Source organism: Akebia trifoliata, chromosome 1 (assembly GCF_017979445.1).
Source record: "Akebia trifoliata isolate Shusen 1 chromosome 1, ASM1797944v1, whole genome shotgun sequence".
NCBI classification, from domain to species: Eukaryota; Viridiplantae; Streptophyta; class Magnoliopsida; order Ranunculales; family Lardizabalaceae; genus Akebia; species Akebia trifoliata.
The window spans coordinates 442,855-463,893 of NC_141375.1; the positions used below are offsets into that span (position 1 = coordinate 442,855).

Below are 21,039 nucleotides of genomic sequence, written 5' to 3' on the forward strand. Positions count from 1 at the left end.
ATGCATCATCTAAATATTGTATGAAGTTTTGGGGAAGTGTGGCAATTTTAAGCTCTCAACCAGATGGTTAAAAGAGAGTTTCATTGTACACCACCAGATGATCAATATTTGAACGAGTGGAGTTTGCAGCAAATGTAAAAACAATATATGCTTATTCTAAGACATGAGACTGCAAAATCTCTGTTACAAAAATCATCAATTGCTCAAATTTGAAAGACAGTAGAATCAAGCACATGGTAAAAACAGAAAGAGAAAAGTAATCATAAATAAGTTTTCAATGGGGGTATTTTTCAACAAGTTCCAACAATTAAGAATTAAGAATTAAGAGAGCCGCATTGCTGCATGCATGATGATGATGCAGAGAACCCAAATTAGAGTACAACATAGTCTGTCTTCCAAAGAAAGGACTGAAGCTCAATTGTAGACCATGTACTTTGGAGTTGCACTGAACTTCTGGTAGCCCTTGATGACTTTGTTCACTGCATCAAGGAAATCCTTCTCTGTCACCGTCTTCCTTCGTGCCCGAATGGCATACATCCCAGCCTCTGTGCACACACTCCTTATATCCGCTCCTGAACATGAATTTTAATCCGTTAGTACAAAACTAGGCAACCCAACCATGTGAGAAAAGAAGCATACTAACACTACACAAAAATATGAAAGAACAATAAAAAATCTCCATGATTCATGGTGTCCTGAGATAGGCCAATCAATCCCTAGTCAGCTTGCCCAAGTCCAGTCAGGATTGGTGACCATAGTTAAAAACCAAAGGTGGCCTGGGATATCCACAAGGGGTTGGTCCCCTGAGTTGTGTCCACATCATTTTCAGATTGATCAGGTTGGTGGTTAAGACAACTCAAACGACTAGGGACCCTCCTAACCCAAGAGTGTTCTAAACGATTTTGGGAAAAAATCGGATCAGAGAACTTTAGCTAGGAAAAAAAATCATTAATGAAAGAAAACAAATCCTGGTATCAGAAGGGAAAAGGTGACAAATCAGGATAGAAATATGCCTCAAGTTAATGAGGGAGGAATTCTCCTTTCACACATCTAGTTGGACCATCATCCATCATGACTTCTCTGTCAACAAACAAAACAAAGAAAAAAAAAAGATTCCAAGAAATTCATTTTAAATATACCTCAACTGTTCACCAGTGTTTGAAGAATAGTGTAAAATCAGAATATAAGTATGCCTCGAAGGTTTTTCAGTGCGCTATAGATGTATGATCAATTATGCTTTATCCAGTTTATTCTATTCCACAACTTAAAAAGAAAGGAATATCCCACATCCACGTCAAAGATTAGAAAGTTATAGGTAAGCAACAGTTTATATATAATCAAGCTTTGGCACATGTGCCCATTTCACAAAAGATGGTCATATATGTCACTAAGATCGTTGTATCTGCTTTTAAACTAAGACCAACACCAAAGGAAAATCAATGTAGCCTACAGATGTATTTTACGTTACCAATAATATTGGTAAATGACAGATTGCAGGAAATGTCACTGAAAAACTTACCAGTGGAGTTCGGGCAAAGTCGAGCAAGAAGCTCAAACCGAATATCTCTTTCACAGTTCATCGTTCGTGTGTGGATCTTGAATATCTGTGTCCTGCTCTCCAAATCAGGTAGCCCAAACTCAACCTTACGATCTAGACGACCAGGGCGTAATAAAGCTGGGTCCAGTGTATCGGGTCTGAAAAGGATGGTAAAAATAAAAGTGTGGATTAGTGGGATGAGAAGTTCACATAACCAAAGAAATAATAATAAATAAAATAAAAATTCAAATTATCTGAAATTCTATTGGACATTTGACCTAGGAATGCATTTGAGCCTTAATGATTATTCAAATCTGAAACTTATTGTTGCAATCAGAGAGGCACATATCACCATACCATAAGACTTGGGTATTGGGTATTCATAAGACACTTTTAAAAATTAGGTCAATAGCCCCAAGGACACATACCATATTGAATTTCTGATCATAGCCATCAACAGTAGAAACATAGACAACAAACTAACCTGTTTGTCGCCATAAGAACTTTGATGTTTCCTCGAGCATCAAACCCGTCAAGCTGATTAACAATTTCAAGCATCGTACGCTGAACCTCATTATCTCCACCAACACCATCATCAAAACGTGCACCTCCTATTGCATCTACTTCATCAAAAAAGACTATGCAAGCCTTTTTTGAGCGAGCCATCTAAAGAAAATCAAAACATTCTTTTAAATGATGATAGGATAATGATCAAGGGCCAGATAAGGTTGGAAATTTGATAAGTACATTTGTTTGGTGGACTATCTAATCTAATTGAGAGAATTGTAAACAAATCAAGTTGAGCAAATTTGTGAAGCATGCAAAGGTTTATAACCTGAAAAAGCTCTCGAACCATTCGAGCCCCCTCACCAACATATTTCTGAACCAGCTCGCTCCCAATAACACGAATGAAACAAGCATCAGTTCTGTTGGCTACAGCTCTAGCCAGAAGAGTTTTACCAGTTCCAGGTGGACCATAACAGAGAACACCCTTGGGAGGATCAATTCCAAGCTTCACAAATTTCTCTGGATGAAGCATGGGCAGCTCAACAACCTGAACAAGAAAATTATAGAAATTTGAATGACTGAGTAATAGAGAGCACCATACGTAAAAACTATGAACTCGAGTTATATCTGTAATTGCCCACCATTTAAATACTGGTGCTCCATGAATCAAAATTAGAAAGAAAAAAAAAGGGGGAAGAAAATAACTGATTGACTTCTCTCTTTGATAGAGTCTTAACAAGAAAAAACAAAAATATCTATATCTTTAGTTCACAATTCAAACCATCTATCCAGCCTAGTGTGCATACAGCAGTGCAATCTGGTCATTTCAGTCAAAGTAAGCAAATCCAATATTTTCGGATCAAGGGAGGCATGTCTGATATGAACAATTAGCAATGGAAAATAATACCAAAAGTGCCCACAATAGTAGCATATCATTATGAAATATTAAAAAAACATTGTATTCACCTCTCGCATCTTTTCAATCTGCTCCTTACATCCACCAACATCATTGTATGTAACATCAGGCTTTTCCTCTACTGTCATCATGGTTACACTTGGATCAATTTTGGGAGGCAAGGGAATCTGGATCTGATATTTATTTCGATCAACCCTGCAACACCAGCAAAATGATGAAACAACAGAGCACAACACAGAAGAAGAATTTATCTTCAAACAAACCATATGCACAGGACTCAGAAAGCTTGTTCCATATGTTACTTATCTCAAATTTGACTTATTGAAATAATTATCACAATTCAGAAAATATATGATCAACAGTAGTATTGATACTAAAGATACATACAGAGAGAAGCACACAATATTTATAGCCACTACCAAATATAACGATCCATATCTGATCCTTTACAAGCATCTACTTAAATCAATCATAACTGTGCGGCCACAATTAAATTACTGGAGGGAAAGAAGATCTTGACGGGTAGGGAGTGGGGGGTGGGGAGGAAGAGGCAGTCAATTTTACCAAGCCCATTAGCTGTTGTCAAGGAGGCATTCCGATTTGTTACATATGTTTATATTCATTTAAATAACAGTTCCAGAGGGAAAAAAGGAAACAAGAAGGCCCAAGATGGAGAACTAGTTGAGCAAAGAAAAGACTAGAAATAATGTGAGACAGGTATTACAAAAGTTTATAATTTTCATTAGATAAATGAATTTAATAATAATATAAATATTAACTTGAAAGTCATTTTATTCATTTCTTTTTCAATAAGATACGCAGATAAAATTAGTCCTAAAATATGTACCAAGGACACTATTTAGTAAGATCATGTGCCAGGCATTATCTTTCTATTCATGAGTCAGACATAAGCCGACAAACTTCTTCTAACAAACTTAATTTATTATTGTTTTGTTTTCAACCATATGGAATAAATTGTATGGCTGTGTTGGTGTATTGGGTTTGTGGGTTCAATATGTTTTAGTAAAACAGTAACACATGCGTTGCATCTCTGTTACATAGTTCCTAAACCATTCTTTAATAATAAAGAAAAAAATGAATCATTAAAAAAGTTTGAAAGGACATCGAACTCCATGCATTTTATCTTCAGATAAGCAAGAACAAGAAAATTTGAAGTTTGCTTTTCAAAGGTCTCACTGAAAGATTTCCAGTTATTATGCATACAAACCAAATATCAAGAACTTTAACATAGACAAGTAGGAAAACTTACCCAACACGCATGCCTTCTTCGATATCAGTGGGGGAGACTTTGTCACCAAGCCCAACAACAAACTGTAATTGCCAAAAATAATTTAGACCCTAAGACGCTCAGTCTCTTTATAAGTAGTTAAGCATTTAGAAAATTTACCTTGGCAATTTGCTTAACATTGATGACATACTTTGCATCTTCAGAATTCGGATTAATTATCTTTGTGCATCTTGCAACCTATTTGCCAAAACCAAACATTTTTGAAAAAAATGAATCATCTGAAATAAGAGGATCTGTGGTTGATTCACAAACAACAATAAAAAAAGGAAATCAAGACACACTTGGAGAGGCTGCTCTTCTTGCATCATTTGCTTATCAGAAACTAAGTCCCACTGGCTGGGTGCAGCTAAACCAGTGTCTGACTCCTTGATTCCTGTTGTTCAAAGGAAAACGACGGTTGCTACCTCAGTAAGTAATTAGCTCTAGAAAACAATAACAGCATACGATATGAGTAAAATCTCTTAACATAATTACAGGAAGAAAATCCAATAATGAAGAAACCATAATGTGAATTTCACACTTCATAATATGACATCTACAAGTTTGTATGAGAGAGATAGAGAGAAGTTATTCACACTTCTAACAATACCCAACCCACTAATTGATCACCCTATATGTGGCAAATTAGCAATACTTTGACGATTTATTACAAAGTTCTTCTTATTGTATTACTTTTTTAAGTAGACTTCAGAGATCCATTGAAACTAATAAGACCTTTAATTAATTGATCATGCTAATGATTCATACCCTTTTTTGCAAAATTTACACAAATTCTATTTGGGTTGAATTTTTAACAAACTATCATTTATATTATGCTCTAATGAACCATTTTTCAAATATTAATGCACTAAGGAAGAAGAAACATACCACAGAGATCATTGACCTTCTTGGCCATTTCCTTGATTTCCTTCTCCACTTTCTTTATGCCGGTTGAGTAAGGTCCCAGACCCTGCCATCAACCCCATTCCAAGTTATTGAGAAACGAAAGATAGAAACTTTTGATAAATCAAAACCACCAGTAACACCACAGATATATGTAGACATAAGGAACCTAAAGACCTAAATGATGCCACAGAGAAGACAAGGTTAAAAAAAATACGGTAGAGAGAGAGAGAGAAAGCAAACTACGGTATAAAAAAAAAATCGAAATTTATGCCAGATTCAATATCAGGGCCACGAAAAATGAACAAAAAAACTGTAAATCAACTCAAACAACAGGAAAGATAAGAGTGTAAAAAATGGATCCAAATAATTATACAAGAGTCAAAGTTAAAATCAGAATACTTGAAGATTAATAACATAAATCCCTAGAAATTTCTTTAAACAAATTACAAATCGTAGAAGAAAGAAAGCAAACATTACGTAGGTTTTGAGGAGAGCGATATCGTCTTCATCTAGAGGAGGAGGGTTCTTCTCATTCATGATCTCTTCTTCTGGTTCTGGCGCCATTGATTCTACACTGCTAAGCTTTCTTCGAGACCTTCTTTGCGACTTGCGAGAGAAGTAAAGTATAGAACTACTGCAGATCGATTGATTCGCAAAATCTATTTATTGAGCAGTCATTGGATCGGGTTTTGGCGACCCGATAATTATTGGTCCCAATTCCCAACCCATTTACCAACTCACAGAATAAAACGGATAAGGTCGGTTATTGATTGGATCAGGATCGAATGTCGACCACAACTCTTGGATCTGGAGTGGTAGATCCATCAAATTTGTTCCTAATTTAAAACCAATGTTACCTGGTTCATTGGTTCACTACTTTAAAATGAACCCAGTTTGTAGGGGTAGATAGAGATAATTCGTTTTTTAGTTCGCCTTGGCTCTCTAAATTGGATCGTTAGCTTGTGCATATATATATATAGGGTCCCGTTCAATGGCTAACTTTTTGGCAAAACATTTTTCAAAACATGAGTTAGAAGTTTTGGAATGGGCTGATTTTTGGTGAGGATGATCTCCTCGGTGAGGAGATCATCCTCACCAAAAATCAGCCCATTCCAAAACTTCTAACTCATGTTTTGTAAACTATTTTTGATGGGGTTAGAAGTTTTGGAATGAACTGATTTTTGGTGATGATGATCTCCTCACCGTAGAGATCATCCTCACCAAAAATCAGCCAATTCCAAAAAGTTAGCCATTGAACGGGACCATATATATATATAGTTAACCGTACAAGTTACAAGTAAAATTTTAATGTTAAAAAAATTCTAAATTAAATAGAAACAAATTAATATTATAATTCAAAATCTAAATATAAATAATGAAAAAAATTAAATTAAAAATTGTTGCAAATCACATGCTTTGGTTCACCTAATCCAATCAAAATTTGGTGGGCTCATGGTTCGCTTGATTTTGTGAATCTGGTTTGCTTCGTATCTGTTCGTGGTTCAGACTAGTACTAATGATTTGAGTAAGATAGCTTTAAATTAGACCGGTCCAACCCATTTCAACTCCAATATGAAAAAGACTGAAAATCAACAATGCAGACTTAATGCGGCGAATCCACTTAATATGGGGTTTTCAACCTTACAAGTTTGAAGTACCGAAAATACTTCCCAACAATTTGTGACAGCAAATGACGAACAGAGAGCAGCTAGACGGAGAACAACGTACTCATAATTTTTAAGATTTTAAAATCACATTTGATCTAACCATGTATTTTGAGTATTTCATGAAGATCTCTTTAGTGACAAGTTCCACACTTAAAAATCAGTAAGCGCTCTGAATTTCAAGGATTCTAGCTATGGGGTCCCTAAAGGAAGACATGGTGGTGGGAGAATGAGGTTAGAGAGGGAGAACCAAAGATGCGGAAGCAATTGAAGAGGAAGTTTGTGTGGCACCATAGTAATTATTCAGTGGGGTTCAATTCAGTCAATTCAGATAAATACAAGAAAATTTTGTAAAAAAGTTGGTAAAATTTGGGAGATTATGCAAAATATTTTTACGGTTTTTTTTTTTAATACCAAAACCTACCATCTTCAACCACTCTATAAATTAGATCTTCTTCTTGAAGTTTAAATGTTGAAAAAACTAAAATTTTGGAGGTGAACCTTGGTGTTAGCTCATTCCTAAAAATGTAGAGGATATGAGTAGTACATCACATTACATTTTCAAATGAATCAACAATACATTCTTCCATCTGAAAACTTCTAACTTACTAAATATTTCAAATGCCCAAAAAAAAAAATTTCTACGAATATCGTTTACATTGAATTCCGATACTTCAAAACATTATTGTTGTCCAAATGATAAGCTTTGCAAATATCAGAAATGGTAGATTTGGTGAGACCATTCTGTTCATCAAGACCACCACGAAAAAATTCTTCAAGCTCCTTTGAGGGCTGCAAAACCTTTACACAAAGAAACAAGTTAAGAGGGTAAGAAGATAGTTTGCCAAATAATGTAGGCAGGAAAAAAAAAAAAAAAAGATCTCAAGAAGCCAATGTTGATAAGCACAAACACATTGATGTATATTTCAAGCATGCAACAAAAGCCCAGCACACTCGCATACACCTCCTTGGCATGATTTGAAAAGAGCCACGAACCAAGAAGGGCTTTAGTAATCCCTCACTCAAATGAGATAATTATTCATTCCCACATTATGTGTAAGTAATGCTGCAGGTTTATACTTCAAGTACAATAGACATTGAAGACGTGGATTGAGTGCTCAAAAGTTTAGACCAAGAATATAAGGTAAGGATTGAGAATTGGAAACCATTTTGGGAAAACTTTTATTGATTCTATTGAGTACTAAACCATTAAGCATCAAGCATTGAAATAAATCAAGTTAAAGGTTTGATAGCTCAACATGGATGAATATTCGATCACCATCCTCAACAATGGATTTGAGTAAGGGAAGAAGGTCAGTTAGCTAAATGGTAAGACATGTGGAGACTTGTTCCCATGTCCTAGGTTCAAACCCCCTTGAACCCATACTTCTTATGCTAACCACTAACCTATTACCCGTCACTAACCACTAATCAAGCATTTACCAATCAAAAAAAAGAGAGGGGGGGTTGGGGGGGGGGGGGGGGGAGAAGGGATGAAGAAAAGAAAAAAGACCCACAAATTTACTAACTGCTCAAAATTTTGTCCAGATACTTATCCTAAATGGGTGAATCTGAATTACTTCTTTTGATTGTTTTTCCAAAAAAAAATCTATTCTAGAACGGAATCAATTTACAGAACCACCCACATAATTGCACGCATGAACAAAAGATTGTCGTTTCAAAAAACCAAATACCAAAAGATCCATCTCTTTTGTCCAATATCATATCTTAGACAAGGGGAGCTGTCCATATATAACTAACACTATGCCTATAAAAAATAATTGTAACTAAAGGATAAAGGAAAATGCTTACCCATGGAGAACCAGGTGAATTCAGGAATTCACGCTCAGAGTCATCACGAACAGTTCCCTTCCTGTCCTCATTGGCAATATCTGAGTTCCAATTCTTAGAAGAATCTGAGACTAGTAGAAGAAGCCTCTCACTCCCCTAGAAACAGAAGTAATGATGAACAATATTAATGGGGTAAACCTTCTAGTTTCATAACCAAGCCATGATGAGGGAGTGCCAAGTAAAAAGATGGGAAAGAGCATTTAGATGTTGTAAGCCCCCAAGGATCTAGGGAGTCTTAATACCAAGTAGCATCATAAGCATACGATCCATTCAACCGGAAGAATACGATGAAATAAGGAAAAGTTAATTCGAGCCACATTTTTACACACAATGGAAAATTTGCAGATTCTTATGAGAAAGCAATGAGTAGATCCAACAGTTCACCAACCATCTTGAAATAACATGGAAGTAATAGATCAAGAAAGTGCATACCACCAAACATCGAGACTAATGATAGTTACAAAAGTGAAAATAAGTTACAAGCTAAGATCTACCAAACTAAGCAACATGAATACTTATTCATGAAAGTAACTAAAATAACCATAAAGATAATTTTCGGGGACTAAATAGAATATAAATTTGCTGTAAAATAGTTTGCTTTAGTGTAAAACGACAAGTCCACATGGCTCTCTGCTCCCTTAACCTCACATCTTTTAGTTGGGGGGGGTGTTAAATGTACTTCAAAAGGAATGAGTAGAACATAATAACATAGTTAATGCTACTTGCAACATCTTAGAACAATTGACAAACCTTTAGAGCTCGCCAGTGAGAATAGGTGCGAAATAAGATCCAAAAAAACGGAACATTAGGCAATGGTAGGACCTACACAGCAGAAACAACAGATGTAAGAATGTCACTGCAAGAAGTGGAAAAAAAATGCTCCATCATTTAAAAACACCATTTAAATTGCTAATTGATGATGAATAATCTGAACTAAAGGAATTACAAGTGCTCAACATGCCAATTTCTTAAAGATGTAGATCATGAATGTTATAGAGGAATTAATTTAGGATGAAAGAAAAGAAATGAAATGCATTAAATATAAAACAATAAAAATAATTGACTAAATGAAAATAAGGCAAGCAAAAAAATAAACGCTGAGATTAAGTACTTACAGTTAAGGCTGTTGTAAATGGAAGCAATGAAACTGATCCGTAGAAGTATTTCTTGTGAATTATAGTTCCCCTGTAAAGCAGATAGGGGAACACTTCAGTTTAAAATGCACTGCAACTAAATCACAACTAGAAGGTATCAATAACTTTCATTTCTTTTTTATAGGTAAAGGTTTAGTGCTGAAATGTTTTTTTTTTTTATCGATAAAGATAATTTATTGAAGCGAAAAGGAGTGGGTCGAGGTGACCAACCCAAGAACAAAGAAGACCAACAAGACAAAAGAGACAAAGCAAAGGAACATAAGAAAACAAAACAGTGCTTGACCACCGAGTTAGTCACCTTGTAACGAGCACACCCTGTCCCAACGCACCACAAAGTCTTCAAAGAAGACCCCCTTGAAATCCTTATAAAGTTTACTCCAAGAAAATATGATCTCCAAAACCGAAAGAACTAATCCTTACAGCATAGAGACTTTTCCAAAACTGAAATGTGAAGGTGGGTCCAAGAGGATTAACCTAGGACATGGGAATAGCATTCCACACATCTTACCAACTTAGCTAGGTTGGCACTTCGATCAATGACTTTCACTTTCAAGGTCAAGAAAGCAAGAGCAGCATTGCTTTCTTTAGAAAATATCGACATCAGGAAGTCATGCAAATTTGAGGCTAGAACATTGCCATTCAATTTTGAGGAATAGAGTATTTCTCACTTTGAAGGTGCCACCTCACTGAGGTGGTAAGTCTGTGTGTGATACCACAGACCTGGAGTCAAAATCCCACCTTCACAAACACACACACACAATCACACACTCAAATGGACACCACGGGAGTGTCAAACCAGAAACAACAGTCTTTCTCTCAATATCTTTTGGGAATTGTGTGAGGACGAAACTTTCATTTTTATAAATATCTTAACAAAAGTAAATAATGTTGTTGATAATCAATTGAAAGAAGGGTACTTTGACTTATATTTTAGTACAATGAAAAGCACCTCCGAAAGAAACGGAGGACTGAATTCAGTGACTCCGCGATCGCCCTCTGAACGATCAGAATAAGGTAAAGCTTGAAGATAAGTTTTGTACTCTATTAATTTCTCAGTCCCTCTAGTCGGATTTTGTACTGTTATATTTTTTTATAAAATCAATTTTTTTCTAAACAAAGGAAAAAAATCTAATCAACTAACAGGAAAAAATGAAACGTTCAATGCCACCATCGTTATCCAGTCAAAACATAATAGGCCAGATTTTCCTTACCATAATGCCCTAGGTCCTTGACATGGACACAAAATACAACTAGACAGTTCTTTACCATATGTGATATGCTTCTATGGCTCAAACCAATTTTAACTCTAGTGTCCCATATGGGTTCTTCATTCTCCACATGGCAAATAGGAGTACACAATTTTGTTTTCCTCCTTACCTATTAGTTGATAAGAATGCAAATGCTCTTCAAGTATAGATCATGATAACTCGAACTTGACCATATTCCTTTTTTTCCCTGTGATGAGCAAGTAGGTTAGTGGTTAGTAGATGAAGGTAGGATTTGATCTTAGATCCAAGGTATCAACACCCACTGATTTACCAACTTACCAAGCTGGCATCCATTAACTGAAATTGTTCTTGTGTTCTCATTTGGAAACATAGGGAACATCTGCATTGTATTGATATTAGTAGGGACGCACTAACCAGAACAAGGCATGTGGTATGCAATACCAATTTAGACAGAACTTATCCAAACTATTCAAGGCTGTCAACATAAATCCTTTTTTGCCATTTGTATTGATCTAAGCCTACATATTTTGTGAAGGCATGTGTCTTCATATTTTTTTTTTTACTACCTCAATCCTCATCATTTTCTTCCTTCATCTTGCTATTCTAGAGTCTTAAAACTGAACCAAAGTGATCCATCTCACCCTCATCTTAACTGTTCTCTGTTTTACATGCCCAAACCATATCAATTATTTTCCTTTATCTTATCCAATATTGAGGTTACTCTTGATTCTCTCACACGTATTTATTTTTTATTTTGACTTACTTTAATCCTTCCAATAATCCTTTTCAACAACCTCATCTCAGGAAGTCCTCAACTTTCCACTCATCCCAACATTCTGCTACACAAATCATAGATGTATTATGTTCACTTTAATTTGATTGGTATGCGTGGCCATAAAATTCCGGAATTGCATCTCCAGTCTAGCCACTTCACTATAATTCCATGAACAACAGCATCCTAAATCCCACCCTCATTATGCATTAGGACATTTCCTACCCCTCAATACTAAGTAGCATCATATCCCTTGGTGTGTGCTTAGTATAGTTGGTTGTTATATACCACATACCTCTATGCTGGTCCCACTTATTTCAAAGCCCCAGTTTGTAAGGTATCAAGTCAATAAGAAGTAGGTTTTAGTTCATAGCTTTTGTTTTGTAATTAGTCGCTCTACAGTCATATCAACCTAGAGTACACTATCTATAAATAACATAAACCAAGGCCCAAAGGAACCCATTAAATATGAGCATAGACATCTATAACTAGAAGAAAAAGACATGGACTCTGGATTGACCCCACCAAAAGCAATAAGTATGGGAACTCACTTGTCTTACCATATGTTGTCACACTAGTTATTGGCCCTCATGCATGTTCCTAAGTCCTAACAATGTTAAAATATCTGCCTAGTACCAATAAAAAAAATGGCTTAGTGATTTACTTTTCAATACCCACCGAGCTAAAACTCTAGGAATTGATCATATGCATTTTTCTATGTCAATAATGAATGAGCGAGGATAATTTCAATGATTGACCTCGGACCTGCAACAAATTACATACTATGCAGTGCCTCAACATAATTGTGCTAATTTGGAGAGAATACCAGTTTCATAAAATAAAGCAAGACTCTTAATCCACAAGAAATTAGATCTTCAATCAAGAAAGAAAAAAATTACCTCATAGCAATATGTCGTAATCTTCGACGTACAAGACGTGGATTTAAGCTGTAATATTTCCAGAGAGTTTGTTATCAATAAGCAACTAATAGGTTTGTACCAACAGGAACAAAGACATGAAACACAGAGAATAGTTCTCATGCAATCAAGTAGAGAACCCTTCACAACCTTTTTCTTTTATTTTTACAAAGTAAAAACAGCACACATCAAAATGTTATGATAGTTTTTTGTGACAGCCAAAAAGGCTATAAGTTAGCATTATCAGTTTAATTCTTGATTAAGTATTCGAAAACTCATTGAGCCCAATCAACTCAAGGGAAAGTCAATATTGAGTTGAGCTGACCAGATTCTTTTTCCAAAGAAGAGCCCCATATATTCTAAAATTATTGAGTTTCGTCTTGCTTAATCAAGTACTCAAACTTCTCAACCAAATCAATAAAATTTCTAAAAACTAGAAATCTTGAATGACTAAAAAGATTACTCACTGAATTTCAATATTACAAAAGAAATCTGCCGCCCTATTATAGTTGCTCCAAAAATGAACTATGTAAAAAAAAAGGCCCTATTTAATATGTCATATTAACAAGTGACGAGCTGAATTGTGAAACAACAATAATAACACATGTTATTATATAGCTTTGGCCTTACAAGTTGATAACTAAATCCTTATTTCAATACTACATCACATAACTTGTTTGCTACTAAACTGCTTGTAAATGGTGATCCAAGGCAAGATAGTGTTATTTAGACTAATTAAGCGCCTGAAAACATTGAAATGCAATTGAGAAACCAGTCTTTATAAAGCCAAACAACTAAATATGGTATCCAGCTTATCATGGAGTAGAACCCATTAAACCAAAAAAAATTAGATGAAGTACAGAGGTAAGAAAACCAACAAACCTCATCGGATATGTAATTTCAACATTAGTAACCTCCTTAGTAATGGATTTCAACAAATTTTCAGAGGGCTTAACACGAGCCAATAGACGCAATCCCAAACTACAAATGAACACAATAAAATCAGCAAAAAAATAATAATAATAATTTTTAGTTTGGAGAAAATGGAGCTTTGAAGCTCACCCGTATATCTTATTCTTAAAAGTTCCATCCGGAGCCTTCTCGAGACCAATCCAAGCTCGATTCATCTGTAAATTCAAATGAACAATTAAAACAAGAAGAAAAAAAATTGAAACTCTAAACTTTAAACAAAACATACTATGCATAGTTGGAAGAAACTGACCTTATGAGAGACGAAATCAACAAGGAGCTCTGCATTTTGATTGATGGGTTTTCCATTGGAAGAGATTTTCTTCCAAAGATCTTTGAGTGTAGTAGAAGAAGTTGGAGCAGATTCGGATTCGAGAACAGAAGGATCAATGGATCTGCTAAAGCACCAGTTTCTTCCTTTAATCGGAAAAACTATCACTCGAGCTTTCATGATTCAACTATTTGTTGATCTATTCTACACTAAAAATAAACTAGAATCGAATCGAATCGATTTGTTCTCATGAAGAAAGAGAGAACATTCGATTCGAAGGTGAAATAAAACCCTAGAAGTCCTTAATCCTTATAATAAATTAATGATATATTTTTTTTAAAGAATCTATCAAAAACATTAATGAATGATGAATCAGCAATCAGCAGACAGAGAGAGCACAAACTCACTACTCTCATATCTGTCTGTCCTAATTAATCTATCCTATCATGTTGTATATGTGGCGAGTCGGCGCGCATTTGTTCACTCCCACCCACCCCCCTCTTTAAAAGCTTAAAAGATTCTTATTATTAGGGTTGGTTTTTTTTTTTTTTTTTTTTTTTTTTTTTTTTTTTTTTTTACAAATTATCGATGCCTGCGATCTTGTTCAAAATTTCTAAAATTGAAAAATTTTAGATTGAAAAGATTATTCTCACAAAAAATCAGTTTAATCCAAAAAATTTAATTCTATCAAAAGTGATGATTTACAAATTAACGATAAAAATAATCAATGATCCACAATTTTAAATCACTTTTACTGAGATTAGAAATTTTAGACTGGATTGATCTTTTGTGAGAATGATCTTTTTATCGTAGAAAACTTATAATCTATATAGAACAAACGGTCTCTCCCAATGTTGTCTGTCGAACGAGACACACACATTTTGGAATTAACTGATTTTTTGTGAGGATGATCTCTATGAAGAGGAGATCATATCACCAAAAATCAATCTATTTTAAAACTTCCAACCCCAATTTACAAAGTGAAGAATTGTGAACCATTTATTTTTAATTTTTTGTAAATCACTTTTGATAAGATTAAAATTTTTAAAATAAACTGATTTTTTGTGAGGATAATTTCTATGGTGAGTTCATTCTGAAACTTCTAACTCATGTAAGACAAAAATCATTGTCATCGTTGTCATCACGATTGTTGTTCCCTGAACTGCCCCAATATGCATATTTCAAGTAAAAACCCCAACTTCACATTTAAAGATATAAGTCAATATCTATGGTTAAGCTTTACTGATTTTATCCTAAATGATTTATATTTGATTACTTTTGAAATAATTGGTGGCCATGATAATTTTAATGAAATAAAATTAATAAATTAAACAATGATAACTTCTTACCAAATATATCTAAATTTTTTTATGAAGAAAAAGTAATCTAACACCAAAAGAAGATTAGTCATGTGAGGCTCAGGTTGATGTAATCAGGGGGTCCACCCTCCTGTCTCTTTCTTTCTCAGGCCTCTTTTACTATCCTTCTCTTTGACTCCAATTTTGGAATTTTGATTGTAGAAGACATGGTTATGATGTTGAAACAAGGGATAATGATTCTAGCCCCTAATAAGTAGCTCTTAAATTATCTTTTAAAATAGAATTATTGGATTTGCAAAATGCCTCAAAAATTTGCAATGAATGATATAATTATACACACAAGTCATAGAGCAAATTTACTATCCACTCGCCTTTTTAATAAATTATATAAATTTTCAAGAATTTCTATCTGAAAAAAGGACAATAATCTAAAACCTCCCAGGTAAATAAAAAACAGATTGACCATCACCGAATCTCTGAAAGCCACAAGTGAACATCGTTGCACACAGATGGACGTGGAACTAACTAGATGGCAAAACCATGAATTTTATTTTTATACTCAAATGCTATCATACACTAAAAATACATGCTAAATGATATTATTTTCATTCAAAACAAACCATCTTCGGTGTTGAACTATTAACAAAGCCAAATCATCCCACCGGCAGAGATCCAGCTAACTACTTCTCTTCATTCATTCATTCATTCATTGTCTGCAATGAAGTCAGGTTGCTCACCCTGGCAAAGGTACTCATCACAGACAGATGCAGATCCCCAGTCCTTCCGAAGACGATAAATGTCCTCTGTGAATGTCGATCCTGATGCCCCGATGAACACGCTTGACATGGCACATATGGTCTTATCCAGCATTGTTTCAACCTTCAAAATGGAAAAAAAATTAAATCTTTACTATTATAATAAGAGAAAGTAAAAGGTGTTTCAACACCAAAATTTGGATCCCACAAATGCCTCCACCTTTACAGTTAAACTTAATATAATTAGTTGTTTTTGTCAAAAACCAAGAAAGTTGCAATCGCACGACCCTATAATAATGTGGTTAGGTTTCAAAATTACAAAATATCCTTTTTTACTGTATAATCTTCAAAACCCCTTTAACTAATATTTTAAATTACAAATAAGCCCTTCTGATACATGTGCGTTTGTGCATGCCACCTTCTAGTAAATAAATAATATGAAAAAACTGAAGACCCTGGAATCATTTTTCTTCTAGAGACCAAACCTTTTTTCTGACCTTCAAATCATTTCAAAATTTATTTTTCATCATAGATACTACAAACCCATTCTCTCAACTGCGACACACGTGCAATGACAGGGATCTACCATTCAACAGGTCCTACGTAAGAAAACTCATTTGCCAAAGATCACCGATTGTATGATCTTAATGATCCAATTTAACATATATTTTTGGCAAACCAGAAGAAAATATGATGAATGATCCAATTTAATATATCAGATCAATAGGTGGCCTAAGGTATCTTCTTATTACCTGACATTACATTTTGGGTCCTGCCCCCCTGCTGTTGGACATGACTTTGTCAATGGAATAGGCTAAAAGGGATTCACATATTGACCTAAGAATCTTCTAATATGATAGAAGCATAAGCTCACCTGGGAATCTCCCTCAAGTCCGTGTCGGTATAGCAAAGCATCCCATTTCTCTGCTGAATTGCGACTTGGCCGTTTGACAAGTGGAACCACCTTCCCATTCAGCACAATTAATGATTGCAAGAGATCAGTTTCACTTCCTGCCGCATCTGTTGACAAATAAATTACTGGTGCATTGGCCTTCTCCACAGCCCGAATAATGCAATCTGCTGCTTGAGGAATGGAGAAAAAGCAACTTGGCTTTTTTGCATTGCTGACAAGGGAAATACGGATTGTTAGAGCGATGTCACGATGGAAACACTACAAAGACTCGCATAACATGTATGGAATTGAAGCATTTTTTTTCATTGTAGAATAGAAAGAGATTCAAAAGACATGTTCATGGCCATTCTGGAGGAGTTTGTTTCATTCCAGGAAAAACATAAGATCCCTTTCTCTTCTACTACTAGTACTAGTACTACTATCTTCCCCATTCCAGGAAAAACATAAATAACCTCTCTTTCAATCAATTGAGAAAGGAAAAAAAAAAAAAACTTCTCCAATTTCTCTTCCCTTCACTTTAATATAACCTTTGGGCCTCAATAAAAAAGGCCACACATTTATTTGGAGCACACCTTTATTAACTAATATGTGTAGCTCTAAGTAAATCTATTTAAGAGTTGATTTCCACACCATATCTTTCCTACTTCCAAAAATTCTAATTGATCTCTTCTCATTTACAAGTTTTATATTGTTCAGAAAAATAGTTATTCGATGGTACATATTATATAGAGGCAAGTAAATGCAAAAGTAACTTGGAAGAAGTGTGAGACTAAACCTACAACAAACCCTTGAGAAAAGCTTTTATCAAGAATTCTTGAGTCAAGCTCTCCAAGTACAAGGTCCTTCGTTTTTGCGCCTTATCAATTTTTATCCATTTGACAAAGAAAATGAATGGCAGACCTTCACTTATATACATGCATATATGATGGTCCCAACCTCACAATATTTTCTTAATTGGCACTCCCATGTTCTCCCTCCTGCTCCCACTCCATGCTCCGGTTATCTAGAGATAGTAGACTCCCAATTTATTAATATTTTTACATTTTTATAACATTTTATTATTTTCAATATTTTATCTTTACAATGAATAATTGAGTTTAAAAAGCTACTTTTCAATATGTAATTAAAGAATCTTTCAAGGTAGTCTAGTTTACCTACAAAAAGATAAGAATGTCTATAAAAAAAATTTATAAAAATAAAAATAAAAAATCAATATTCTTATATTCTGTATTATAGATTTTTTTTCTTAGCTTACTTTTTGTGAATTAGTGACAGTGATTCTTGACTCATGTTAATATGCAACCACTCTAATCCTCGCTCAAGGCAATTAATGCCCAAATCTATATGTTAAAATGCAGTGAATGTAGAAGTTATGCACACCCATAACTCACATGCTTTCTTTTTTTGATAAAAAAAATAACTCACATGCTTTCAAATATCAAATATAATATGTATTCCTTATCCACAACATATATTAAAAATTAACACAGAAAAACAGTAGAAATAGAGAAGAAGAAAACCTACCAGAACTTCAAAAGCCCACGTCGATGGAAATGAAGGGCTACAAAGTTCTTCCCCAAGAAAGTCTGAATAAACCGCTGGGCCGTAAGCATAATAAGCCGATTAGGTTCGATCACGGATTTGCATTTGTGAGCAAGAGGACCGCCAGGCTGCATCACCCATTCCTGCTCCACATCAGCATGAAACATATCTCCAATCGCAAGAACTTCATCATGGGTAGAAAACTTTTCTTTAACACCTTCAACAGTCCTTTTCTTAGGTTCCTTGACATCCTCAACCCATACTGGTTCAAGCTTTCCCATTGAAAGCCCCAAAGATTTTAACTTCTTTACATGTTCTTCATCAACATAGCAAGGCTGAGGCAATGATACGTAACAAATAAACTTGTCTATATGCAAGCGTTTCTTCTTTGTTTCAGAAAACTCTTCAAAAGAAATGACCACTTTTCTTCCAAAGCATTTGTTGATGTGGTCAATATCTAGAACCCGATGGTATTGGTAATCAACTCTAGAGCTTGGAAAAACTAAAATGCGGTTGAGAAGAGCTGCGAAGAACATGTGTTTTTCTAAGCAAATCAAATGGTTAGACATCTGCCCGGACACACAAATCGCAAACAAGTACTTATTCGATCTTGGATTCCACTGAATTGTCCTCCTCCCTGAAATCTGATCCACTTTAAGACATCTATCCAAACCATAACCACGGAACCCATGATCTCCATTGTTATCTACCAATTCCGAAAAGTTTTCTACTCGATGAGTAGACAACAAAACTTGTTGAATCTCTTTATTTAGCTTAATCTGATTAAGAACTGCATACCTTAAATCCTCAAACAACTTCGACGAAGATAAAAAATCCTTTTTTTCCAATGTTGAATTCGAGTTCAAAGTAAAATTCACGTTAGAAACTATAGTAGAATTCGAATTATTCAATGTACGGTTCCATAGATTCAAAAGCCCTAAGTGCTGATCCCTTAACAAATGCAGAGCTTGCAATTCGGCTTCTCTCATTCGATCACCTTTACTTGGAGAATCAATGCTTACACTCGAAACACTATTAAACAAATTTCCCATATTCACAGAGTAATAAACGAAAATAAAGAGAATCGGTAGGCACATTACGAAGAGGTACCTCTTGTTGAAACTGAAACTTCGACGGATTCTGCTCTTAATTTCGCCAATTTCGAAGCTCGATCCAGGGATCTTCCTCTCGTTCGAATCGATTAAGTTTTCTCGATCTTTTTCTTCGTCGGATGATTCTCTATCCATTACTATCAGCTTTCAAAGATAAAACAACGTGCCAGTGAAGCAAAATTAGGGTTTTGTTTTCGAAATTGTGTGGAATTTAGGGTTTTGAAGTTCGAAAATCTACGCGGGGCGAATCTCCTCAAACACTTGGGTCTTCTATTCGAAAATCCAATTTATCGTTTAGTGAACTACAACTACAAGTCTACACTACAACCTCAGCCTCAGCCCAGCCTCACAAGAATGTCGTTATATGTTAGAAGACGCGTTTGGCTGCATCAATGGCGTTTGTCCTTTTCGAGAGTTACTATTCGCACACCAACTTTTACTTCTTACACCCAAATAAAAATAAAAATGAGACATTTCCCAAAACATACGCAACTTATGACCAAATTCCGATTCTAATACACTGTTTATTTTAATTCCCAAAACATGTTTTCCAGTCAATTTATCACAATTATAATCAACGAATTCATTGATAAATTACCGACAAGATTGTTGATATGGCAATTTATCACAATTATAATCAACGAATTCATTGATAAATTACCGACAAGATTGTTAATATGGCAAAATCGCTGATATTCTATCAACAAAATCATTGATTATAAAATCGACAATAACAACTCTCTAATACGTTCCCAAATAATGGCATTTATGATTATTTTTAGTCTAAAGGTTTTATGATGCTCCCATCACAAAATCATAGATCATTTGCCCCGGGATACTCATATCCATAAGAGTAAAATTCATATTATCACAACTCTTATTTTTAAGAGTTACGAATGTTCCACAAGTAAAATTCATCCCCACTAATAAGCAAAAACACCTCCCATTGATGACTTCCACGTTGTACTAATATATTTTGTGGCCTGTTTGGTAACAGCTTACAAGTTGTGCAAAATCTCTCATATGCTATTCCAATCATGGTTTTAAAATTCGTTTTGACATCCCGGCTCAGCTCATCCAAGAATGAGATCGAGTCATCTCAAGCAAATTTTTTGATACGTTTGAGTTGTCTCGTTCAACAATAAGATAAATGAACTGTAATTTTAAATCTTGTCCGATACGTTTGACTTGTCTATCCGTCTCATTAGTGGACGATACCAAGAAATATTAGACGAGTCATCTCAGAAGAGATCTGAAACCAACCATAATTCCTACAAGTTTAACTCCATCTTTGTTACTTATGTCACAAAATTGTCTTCCAAGTGAACCATGATTTTAAAATCGTCCAAGACCAAGATCTCTTGTCCAAGTTACCTCAATATCTTTTGGAAACAAGATGAGAAGTCATGGTCATGAT

At 34.9% G+C, this 21,039-nt stretch overlaps 3 protein-coding genes across 5 annotated transcripts; all 3 read right to left on the minus strand.

Annotated features, from left to right (window-relative positions):
- Positions 1-164: 164 nt before the first annotated feature.
- Positions 165-5,795, minus strand: LOC147410228 (26S proteasome regulatory subunit 7A). Its single transcript, XM_086432904.1, has 10 exons — positions 5,632-5,795; positions 5,137-5,218; positions 4,551-4,642; positions 4,369-4,446; positions 4,231-4,292; positions 3,011-3,155; positions 2,373-2,591; positions 2,022-2,203; positions 1,520-1,695; positions 165-572 (listed from the first exon to the last, which is right to left on the minus strand). The coding sequence occupies exons 1-10, from the start codon at positions 5,716-5,718 to the stop codon at positions 415-417; spliced, it is 1,281 nt and encodes a 426-aa protein (XP_086289030.1). The 5' UTR covers positions 5,719-5,795; the 3' UTR covers positions 165-414.
- Positions 5,796-7,346: 1,551 nt separating this feature from the next.
- Positions 7,347-14,465, minus strand: LOC147410229 (K+-H+ exchange-like protein). 3 transcript variants are annotated; one of them, XM_086432914.1, is made up of 8 exons: positions 13,964-14,465; positions 13,804-13,868; positions 13,624-13,722; positions 12,724-12,771; positions 9,785-9,854; positions 9,420-9,491; positions 8,631-8,765; positions 7,347-7,610 (listed from the first exon to the last, which is right to left on the minus strand). In XM_086432914.1, the coding sequence occupies exons 1-8, from the start codon at positions 14,159-14,161 to the stop codon at positions 7,473-7,475; spliced, it is 825 nt and encodes a 274-aa protein (XP_086289040.1). In that variant the 5' UTR covers positions 14,162-14,465; the 3' UTR covers positions 7,347-7,472. The 3 variants fall into 3 exon arrangements, with proteins under 3 accessions (XP_086289040.1, XP_086289037.1, XP_086289045.1); XM_086432911.1 differs by having other exon boundaries at positions 7,347-7,619; XM_086432919.1 differs by lacking the exon at positions 12,724-12,771 and having other exon boundaries at positions 7,347-7,619.
- Positions 14,466-15,830: 1,365 nt separating this feature from the next.
- On the minus strand, positions 15,831-19,974 carry LOC147410230 (O-fucosyltransferase 36-like). Its single transcript, XM_086432925.1, has 3 exons — positions 18,493-19,974; positions 16,930-17,179; positions 15,831-16,179 (listed from the first exon to the last, which is right to left on the minus strand). The coding sequence occupies exons 1-3, from the start codon at positions 19,755-19,757 to the stop codon at positions 16,003-16,005; spliced, it is 1,692 nt and encodes a 563-aa protein (XP_086289051.1). The 5' UTR covers positions 19,758-19,974; the 3' UTR covers positions 15,831-16,002.
- Positions 19,975-21,039: the final 1,065 nt, after the last annotated feature.

Excerpts from the sequence above, each read along its gene's own strand:
- LOC147410228 (XM_086432904.1), bottom strand. The coding sequence starts at position 5,718 with ATGGCGCCAGAACCAGAAGAAGAGATCATGAATGAGAAGAACCCTCCT. Across the intron at positions 1,696-2,021 it reads GTTCTTATGGCGACAAACAG|ACCCGATACACTGGACCCAG; the intron begins GTTAGTTTGTTG and ends CATCCTTTTCAG. Across the intron at positions 573-1,519 it reads ACTTTGCCCGAACTCCACTG|GAGCGGATATAAGGAGTGTG; the intron begins GTAAGTTTTTCA and ends ATTCATGTTCAG.
- LOC147410229 (XM_086432911.1), bottom strand. The coding sequence starts at position 14,161 with ATGAAAGCTCGAGTGATAGTTTTTCCGATTAAAGGAAGAAACTGGTGC. Across the intron at positions 13,869-13,963 it reads TTGATTTCGTCTCTCATAAG|ATGAATCGAGCTTGGATTGG; the intron begins GTCAGTTTCTTC and ends TTGAATTTACAG. Across the intron at positions 9,855-12,723 it reads TTACGACATATTGCTATGAG|GGGAACTATAATTCACAAGA; the intron begins GTAATTTTTTTC and ends TCTGCTTTACAG.
- LOC147410230 (XM_086432925.1), bottom strand. The coding sequence starts at position 19,757 with ATGGATAGAGAATCATCCGACGAAGAAAAAGATCGAGAAAACTTAATC. Across the intron at positions 17,180-18,492 it reads CGTGGGCTTTTGAAGTTCTG|CAATGCAAAAAAGCCAAGTT; the intron begins GTAGGTTTTCTT and ends TTCCCTTGTCAG. Across the intron at positions 16,180-16,929 it reads GACTTGAGGGAGATTCCCAG|GTTGAAACAATGCTGGATAA; the intron begins GTGAGCTTATGC and ends TCCATTTTGAAG.